The sequence below is a fragment of the Cynocephalus volans genome, chromosome 17, assembly GCF_027409185.1.
Source record: "Cynocephalus volans isolate mCynVol1 chromosome 17, mCynVol1.pri, whole genome shotgun sequence".
NCBI lineage: Eukaryota > Metazoa > Chordata > Mammalia > Dermoptera > Cynocephalidae > Cynocephalus > Cynocephalus volans.
This window is the reverse complement of record NC_084476.1, coordinates 3322486-3331587: the sequence shown is the minus strand read 5'-3', so window position 1 is coordinate 3331587 and position 9102 is coordinate 3322486. Positions and strand designations below refer to the sequence as shown.

Genomic DNA, 9102 nt, shown 5'->3' with positions numbered 1-9102 from the left:
GTCCAGGAAAATCCCCCTGCAATCCCCTGCTTGCCTTTCCCTCCTCTGAGAACTGTCCAGATCCCCATGGATGTTTCTAAACTTCTGTGGACTTGAAGCTCATTATCTGCAAGTGAATTCCTTAAGTGCTGGGTTCCGCAAGCCTTTCCATCCTGTTGAAGGCTCCAGGGAGTTGTCCTGGCAGAATCAGGTAATGAAAGGGCGCAGGGCCTGGGCTTTCTCAAAGGACACAGACAGTCAGGTCCTTCCCGACACAGGGCCTTGGGGAGGTTTCTTGCTGGAAAGAAAGTGTCCCCACGGGGGGGATATGAGGCTCATTAGCAGGAAGCCTGGGGGCCTGTGGAAGTCCTGGCTCTGAGGCTGTCTCCACTTCCAGCTGGTGCCACCACGCTGGCGGGAAGGAAGTGGCCGTCCCTCCCAGGGATGGAAAACAGAGCCAGAGGTTACAGTGGGCGGCACAGCCCTATAAGAGCTGGGAACGCCTTCAGCAACATAGACCAGGGCAATGGAAGCCAGCAGTGCCACCGTGGCCATGAGGCCCACTCTCCTGGTCATCGCCTTCCTGTGCACCACGGCCTCGATGGCCGACACCTGTCCAGGTGAGTCAGACCCTCCAGATGAGAAGCACTTTGGAGGCTCAGGTCTCTGGAAACTGATGGCCTCCACTGACAGCGCACCACGTACCAGCTCCCATGCTCAGCCCTTTGCAAACATTCTTTCCTGATTCAACAGCCCTTTTTAAGCGTAACTTTTTAAAAGAGGAGACAGAAGCTTGAACAAACAGATGCAGCCTATTGCAGGGTTTATGCACGGAGCCCTGAGGCCAGGCTGGCCGGTCCGAACCCTGCAGGAGGCTCAGCCCGGCAGTCCGTCTTCTCAGTGCACAGGGCCCTCCTTCATAGAAGGGCAACCATGAGGGTCCTGCAGCCCAGGTTGCGTGAGGAGGTGGACTGCATCGAGGGCTCTGGCCTGGGGCAGGCCCTGGTCAGATTCTGTGCCATTGTCACCGTCATTGGGAGACTTCACAGCTGAGATGGGGCCAGGCAGGGACATTCATTCTGGTACCTGCCAAGCTCTGGGGCAAGCAGCTCCTGCTGTATCCCAGACATGGCAGAGCAAGGATGCCCTGGTGCCCGTGGGCTCAAGACCTCCTTCCCCCTGGGCTCCTGGGGAGCACGCGGATGCCCCAGCCTGGGGGCTGTCACACATGGCTCCAGTCCCTGGTACGAGTTCTGACGCCTGAGCTTCTTGGTCACACTGGAGGTCATTGCTCTGACCTCATAATGGGTGACCACGTCCAAAAGTCCTAGTGGGCACCACAGTGACTAGCATGATTATGGTGGAACAGGACAAATGATTGGTGCTGTGTTATTGTGGAGAAAGGCCAGGAACTGAGTCAGGAAAGAAACTCACACATGAAAGTGGCCTCTGCCATTGGCAATATTAAGGACGAGATAATTTTCTTCCTTAAACGTGTCTCATTTTCTAATTGTCTAAAATTATTAAGAATTCTTTTTAATGAGTAAAAATTAAGCAAATAAAAAAACAAAGTATACGCCTGCTCTGACCAGCAAGCCAGGGGTGAGGGCAGACCAAAAAAGTACACAAGATGGTAAAAGCTGTCTGGGTGTCCCAGTGAGAGCAGGATTAATTCCACAAATTCTAAGTTGTTGTTTAAAAGGATGTGTTAGTTTTGTAATCATGAAATTAAAAATATGTTTTCAAAGAAGCAGACAAGCTCTGTTGGATTCCAGTTGTGTCCCAGCCTGCCCTGTGTCCTTGGGTCAAACACTTCCCCTCTCTAGGGGACCCAGGAGACCCCTTCCAGCTGAGTAGTTCTACGATCACATTCCCAAGGTCTGGGAGTGAAAATGTTATGTTGATCAAAATTCCCCAAGTTTCCCGTAAATATTTATTGTTATTATTTATTGAAAGTACCCACTGTTTATGATTCTCTGTCTCATGACCACAAATCATACTGAGATTTTAAAAATTTGCCTTCTCTAATTTAACCTCCCCCACAAACCTATTCCTATCCCCATTTGGCAACCCAGGAGACAGAAGCTCAGAGGGGTTAAGTGACTTGCCCGAGGACACAGCACTGAGGAGCTGGGGATTCCTCTCGGGCCAGGTGGTCTCCAAGGCCAGGCCCCTGCCCTGCATCGCCTCCCGGCCTGACCGTGCCCAGGGGTGAGGACTGACCAAGGCCCCATCAGAGGCGGGGAGCTCACTGCCGGGCCGACCCTCAGGCCGGGCACTGACTGGCCGCTGTGTTCCTCTGCAGAGGTGAAGGTGGTGGGTCTGGAGGGCTCCGACAAGCTCACCATTCTCCGAGGCTGCCCAGGGCTGCCCGGAGCCCCAGGGCCCAAGGGAGAGGCGGGCGCCAACGGAGGGAGAGGTACGTGCTGGGCGGGGCGGGGTGGTCAGAAACGGTGGGAGGGGGGCTGACTCCTGCTCTTCTGAATTTTTTTTTTTATTTAAAAAAATTATTATTATTATTATTATTCGGTAGCTGGCAGTACAGGGATCTGGACCCTGACCTTGGTGTTATAACACTGCGCTCTAACCACCGGAGCTACCAGCCACCTTGCTCTTCTGAAGTTAGATGCCAGGTTGGGCAAGGCCCGCACTGCGGTTCCTAATCGGGACCTTCGGTCGTGGCCCCAGCTCAGAGCCAGTCTCAGAAGCCGACCCGCAGGGTCCTGGGGGGCTTCTGAAGATGCCCGAGGAGGGAACGCATCTGTTCATCCCCCGTGAGCTGTCAGTGGGTGTGCTGTCATAGAAATCTGCTTCCTGTCCTTGATCCGATGCCAGCTTTACTTGGCATTGGCAAGGCTTCTAGACTCTGTGGACCTCCCTATTCTCACCTGATCACTGAGGTGACCACTTTCCTCTCAGCTTACCTCAGATAGGGAAACTGAGGCCGAAAGGGGCCAGCAATGTTCTGAATTCAACACCAGTAAGAAGTGGAGCTGGGACTTGAACCCGGGTCTGCCTCAGGGCCCTGCCAGCATCCTTGAGCCTGAGCTGCAGTCTGGGCTCTGCGTGTGGAGCTCTGCGCACTGGCTCCTCTCCCACAAAGATGGGCGTGAGCGGCAGGCCCTGCCTTGGCGGGTTTTGGGTCCCCCAAGCCTGGCGTAAGGCACATGTGTGACAAAAGTCCAACAAGGCGGTGAGCTGCCCGTGCCTGGAGGTGTTCAAGGTGATGCTTGCAGAGCACCTGGTGGAGACGCCCCAGTGGACAAAGGACAAGCTTGGACAGCCCTACGAATTGCACAAGGTGTCCAGGCTCAAAGTCACCTGGGCGACCCCTGGTATCTACCGGTGGGTGTGGCTAATCTGTCCCAAAGCAGGAACCAGCCCCACGCACTCTGCTCCGGCCTGGCAGGGGACAGTGAGAAGGCTGGCGGATGTCCCTGCTGCCTTCACTGAGGCTGGGAGCTGCCTTTCCTGGATGGCATCGGGGGAGGGGAGGGCCTGGCTCTGGGCTCAGGCCTACCTGGTGGGTGGAACCCAGGAGCCAGGTGTCCTGAGCCCCTGCTGATGGTGGTAACACTGGCCCGGGAGACCACATGGCTCCTGGGTCTCCCCTGTGATCAGACCCACACAGAGGGCGGTGTGACTGCTCTGCAGCCTCTGCTGCGTCCCGGGGCTCGGGCACAAAGCAGAGGCAGATCCTCTCTACGAGAAGCTCACTCTCGCAGCGCAGGGACCTGGCAAGACGAGGTTCTCTGAGGCTGCGTCCCGGGGCTCGGGCACAAAGCAGAGGCAGATCCTCTCTACGAGAAGCTCACTCTCGCACAGCGCAGGGACCCGGCAGGACGAGGTTCTCTGAGGACGTGTCCCAGAACCTGGCCCTAACTAGACAGTCCAGCTCTGTGAGGACCACGTGGACCCAGGCCCTGTGGTCCACAGAGGGTGGAACCAGATTGTACCCAAAGAGCAAACAGGAGCCCATGGATGCCCTGCCCTGAGGCCCGAGCCCAGAGTGCAGGCCACCACTAGCCCCTGCGCCTGTGCGGCTCCGTCACCACCACCTGCGGTCACCACCACGCTGGATCCGGGCCAGCAGTCCTGAGGGTTACTGGAGCGGGAACAGAGGAGGGGTCAGGGCTGTACTGCTTGGGGCCAAGACTCTCACACAGAATTGTTTAGGTGGCCTTTTTCTCAATGACGTGTGTTTGGAATTTGCAGGAGAACGAGGTCCCCCCGGACCACCTGGGAAGGCAGGACCACCCGGGCCCAAAGGTAAGCACGTGATGAAGCGTGAGTAGGGGCTGAGCAGGATCTGGGGTCTGTGTATAAGGAAGGGAGGGGGTGTCCCTGTCATATCCCTGGCCTTGTGTCCCCTTCCCCACCATTGAGGCCCTGACATTTTAAAACCTGGGTAAGCCAGCAGGACCTGAGGATGGGGTTCCCGGGGCTCTGTCCAGCGATGTCCCCAAAGCAGCGCACCTCAGGGGTGTGCAGGGCGGACGGGCCGTGCTCAGCGGACTAGACATTCTCTGCATCCGCATCTCACTGTCCTGTCTCATCTCAGGAGACCGAGGGGAAAGGGGACCGCGTGGAGAAAAAGGTGAGCCGTCCCGCTGTCCTGAACGGAGGTGCCGGGTGCCTCAGCCGGCTTTGTCCCGGGCGGGCCCCTGGGGAGGGCCTCAGACCCAGTTCCTGCCCGTCCAGGCCACGGGTGGGGAGGGGTCAGGTCTGGACATGGTTTGTCCTCAGGCTCCATGAGGGCTCGAGCCCCGGCGCCTGCCCGCAGCGCCCATGCGGTGGCAACACTGTACTGTGCACACGTGTGGACGTTTTACTGATTTAAATTTGTGTCTAATTCATGTTCACTTATTTCAAAAATTGCAAACTTGAGAAAAAGCAAAACTTACACAAGTCTAGGGCACAGTCGCATATTCTGTCTACAAATAAAAATCCCAAGATTGGGGCACAGACCCAAGTTTGAGATGCCACCCGACACTTCCACCGCAAGCAAGGGGACTCTCAGGCAGACTTGGGTTGAGTGCAGAAGGACCGAGATGGACTCGGAAGAGTCCATTCTCCACTTTAATGGGATGTGCAGGCCAGTGTCATGGCCCAGGGCCACGGCCTGGTTAGCACTGTCTGACTGGCGGTGCTTAGAGCCATCCACGGAGAACCCAGACCCGGCGGGGCCAGGCCTACCAGGTGTGGCCTCCACAGTCCGGGTGTCGTGTCCCAAACCTGTACTCAGAACTGGATCGTGTCTGTTTCCTTCCCTCCTCTGTCCTGTGTTCATGGAGCAATTAGGGCTGAAGGAGACGAGGGTTGGGACTTCCAAATGATCCCTGTTCCCTCTGCCCACAACAGGAGGAGCTGGGCAGTCTCCGTCATGTGCTGCAGGTGACTGGTCACGCCTGGACACCTGTCAGATGCCTTAAGAAGTACCAGGGAAAGACATGCAAAGTTGTATGCTCCAAAGAAAATTAGTGTGCCCCAAAGGCCAGGTGCCCAGAGACTGGGGGACGGTGCTGGGAGGAGGTCAGGTGGCCTGGGCTTGGCCATCACAGCGGGGGGGGACCTTGAGGGCTGTGTCTCTGTCCCAGGCCTCCGGGTCCTCTCTGTCCATGCAGACCCCTGCTGTCCCTGCTTCCCCTCCGCTCCCTCCCCTCCCACTGCCCCTGCCCTGCCCCAGCCTCCCTGCCTGGCATCCCTGCCTGGTTTCCTTGCCAGGACCGCGGACCTGCAAGGAGCTGCTCACCCGGGGGCACTTTCTGAGCGGCTGGCACACCATCTACCTGCCCGACTGCCGGCCCCTGACTGTGCTGTGTGACATGGACACGGACGGTGGGGGCTGGACCGTGAGTGTCAGGCTGGGGTCCTCGGGCTGAGGCGGGTGGCCTGGGTAACCTGGAGAGCAGGTTGCTCACCTGGCGAGAAAACACGCTCTGAGCCTTCTCTACTCCACTCTGCGTCTCAGGTGCCCCCTCCTTTCACCGAGGACGGGGAGGCTCAGAAATGATGGGGGACGCGACCCCCTGGGTAAAAGTTGCGGCCGGGGACGAGGCTCGGAGGGAGCCCACTACTCTCTGCTGTGTGGCTTTGGGTCGCCGCCTGCCCTCTCTGAGCCTCCATTTCTTCCTTCCCCACATGGGGGGTGTGAGGAGACCACGTGGCCGTGCTCGTGGCACCTGCCCCTGTCGCTCTGAGAACTATAAATCCCTGCTCCCGCGTGAGGCCGGGGTCCCGTGCTGAGGACGTCAGCCTGGACCTCCCGTCTCCCGGTCCCCTCGCTGCTGCACAGGTTTTCCAGCGGAGGGTGGACGGCTCCGTGGACTTCTATCGGGACTGGGCCGCGTACAAGCGGGGCTTCGGCAGTCAGCTGGGGGAGTTCTGGCTGGGGAACGACAACATTCACGCCCTGACCGCCCAGGGTAGGGCCTGACATGGGACTGCCCAGCCCCTTACACCTGGGCCATCTGGAACACGAGACCTGCTTCTCTGGACCCAGGGGCGGTTGGACTCTGAGCACACACAGCGCAGGGCTGCGACGTCCTCAGATGCCCACTCACTGCTGTGTCTCCCGACATGTCAGGGTCAGGGAATGTTAGAGCACTAGGGTGGAGCCTTGTCCCAGCCATGGTGACAACGGCCTCTGAGATCCCAAGATCAGAGGGATATGGAGGGAGGCCGTCGAGGCTTAGCCCAAGCCCCAGCCCTAAATCCACCTCCCACTTTTTCTCCTTTCTTAAGCCGGCGTCTCAGGGGAAGAGAGGGGCTCACCTCTGGCCCCCAGTCCCCTGTCATCCTCCAACCAGACCACCCAGCTCAGGCTAAGTGACAACAGCGTCCTTATTCTGTGGCTCACCTGTCCTAGAGTATCAGCTTGTCCCTGATCCTGGGGAACCTGCAGAACTGACCCTCCCTGCCCAGTAGCCCAGGACTGTCTCCTAAGACATCTGCGGAAGATTGCTCGGAACTTTCCAGACACAGGAAGGACTAAAGCAGTTTCCCGTTCTGGGCTGTTAACGATAGGCATTTCAGGGAAATATGCATTTTTGAAACAGAATAATATTTTGTCCCATCAAATAAATACGAGTGGGGGAATTTCAGGTGTAGAAGATGGAACAGGGTGCCGGTTTTTCACAATCCCTCACATAACACAGGACTTTCTCTATGAATTTGAGGAAACTTCCCCTTGAATGCCAAGTTCAGACACCCCCTAATAAGTTCCTCAGATTTCCACCTCCCATGCCCAGAGGCAGAAGGACACTTCTGCTGGGACCTTAAAACCTTTCTCCGACAGGAACTAATGAGCTTCGTGTAGACCTTGTGGACTTTGGGGGCGACCGCCAGTTTGCCAAGTACGCATCATTCAGGATGGCGTCCGAGCTGGAGGAGTACAGGCTGGTCCTGGGGGCCTTTGTGGGGGGCAGTGCAGGTGCGTGTCTGTGGGAGACCGTGTGGCCTGGGCTTCCGAGCGGGGTTTGGGAAGTGGAGACAACCTGCTTAGCTTCCTGGCTCTGCCTCTTCTGTGTGACGTTAGATGGTGACTTAACCCCTCTAATCCACAGTGTTTTCATTCATAAATTAAGATAATATTCCATACACCTAATTGTACACTTGAAGATTATAAAATACATTTACTAAAAAGCCCATTATGTGATGGCTATTGTTATTTTCTCTCTTTATTGATAAAAAATGGGAAAAGATGATAATTCAGTACATTTCTGCAGGGCTTTGATTCCTGCTCTCTGCTGCATGGAGCTTCCCCCCCTGCAGGATGGCCTCCTCTCAAAATGAGAGAGTTCCTGTTAGCTGGTGGGGGCAGGGTGGGCCAGGGGACGCCAGGGCTGCAGCACCAGCAGAGCAAGTGTCCACCGAGCGGTGACCCTTACTGTCGTGCAGTGCACAACGTGTGTACCTGGACGTGGCAGGTCTGTACTGCCCAGGGTCCGGGCTTCCCAGCCCTGTGTGTCACACGCCCCACTTTTCCTTGTGAGCAGGCGATTCTCTGACGTACCACAACAACCACTCGTTCTCCACCCAAGACCAAGACAATGACAAATCTACCCAAAACTGTGCTGAGCGGTACCATGGAGCCTGGTGGCACTTCACTTGCCACCTGTCGAACCTGAATGGTCGCTACCTTGGGGGGGCCCATGACAGCTTTGCGGATGGCATCAACTGGAAGTCGGGAAGAGGATACAACTACAGCTACAAGGTGTCAGAGATGAAGGTGCGGCCCACCTAGCTGGGGGCTCCAATCGGGATGTGTCAGGATGGCCAAAAGCGGAGCTGGTCCCTGAGCCCTCCAAAGGAAGGAACATGGGATCTTGGTCATTGTCCTCATGGGAATGGAGGAGCTTCGACCCGTTCCCTGTGGGCCGGGACCCCAGAGCTTTGTGCCTTGCACAGACATTCAACCCCTCCTCTCCCGTCTGCAAGCCTGCGAGTAACTCACATGCCCCCTCGCCAACAATCCATGTCATCAATAGTCATTTGCTTGCTTCGTAGGCAAACATGGGACCCTGCTGTTGTTCATGTTGCTCTGATCCCTGGTCCCATCCCAGTGTCTGTTTGTCTGTCATTGCTTCCCCGTGGCCTGGCACTGCAGGTGGATTAGATGCCTTTGAGGCTGAGGAAGTTTCTGGTGGTCTAAGACAGGAGTCGGCAAAGCAGGGCCTGTTTGCAAATAAAGCTTTATTGGCACACAGCCATGCCCGGTGCTTCCACATTCTGTCTGCCCGGTAGTTTTCATGCTACCGACAGGGTAGCCTTGTTGGGACAGAGACCATATGACCCTCAGTTCCTAAAATTTTTATTAATCAGCCCTTTACAGAAAGTGTTGGCTGACGCTGCACTCAGAGATAGAGGGGCCTATCCAAGGTCCTCAGCTCTGCCCACCAATCCATACTGTCCAGGCTTCCTGTCTCCTGATTTCCTGGGCTCCCTGGAGACTAACTCGTGCAGGGGCGATTGTGTGCCTGTGAACCCCTCCTCAAATATAAACCAAAGATGAATCAAGGCAGTCGGCGTGATTGACCCGAGTGCTCCAGCAGAGAGAAGAGGCCTTCCGTCCTCTGGAGCTTCCTCTTGGAAGTGGCTGGAAGGCTGCGCCCAGCAGCACTG

The 9102-nt window shown here is 56.7% G+C and overlaps 1 protein-coding gene across 4 annotated transcripts; it reads left to right on the top strand.

Annotated features, from left to right (window-relative positions):
- Positions 1-490: 490 nt before the first annotated feature.
- On the top strand, positions 491-8686 carry LOC134365842 (ficolin-2-like). 4 transcript variants are annotated; one of them, XM_063082155.1, is made up of 9 exons: positions 491-599; positions 2285-2398; positions 4195-4248; positions 4541-4576; positions 5341-5373; positions 5704-5831; positions 6275-6404; positions 7277-7411; positions 7977-8686. In XM_063082155.1, the coding sequence occupies exons 1-9, from the start codon at positions 506-508 to the stop codon at positions 8222-8224; spliced, it is 972 nt and encodes a 323-aa protein (XP_062938225.1). In that variant the 5' UTR covers positions 491-505; the 3' UTR covers positions 8225-8686. The 4 variants fall into 4 exon arrangements, with proteins under 4 accessions (XP_062938225.1, XP_062938224.1, XP_062938226.1 ...); XM_063082154.1 differs by having other exon boundaries at positions 4397-4576; XM_063082156.1 differs by lacking the exons at positions 5704-5831; positions 6275-6404 and having other exon boundaries at positions 4397-4576.
- Positions 8687-9102: the final 416 nt, after the last annotated feature.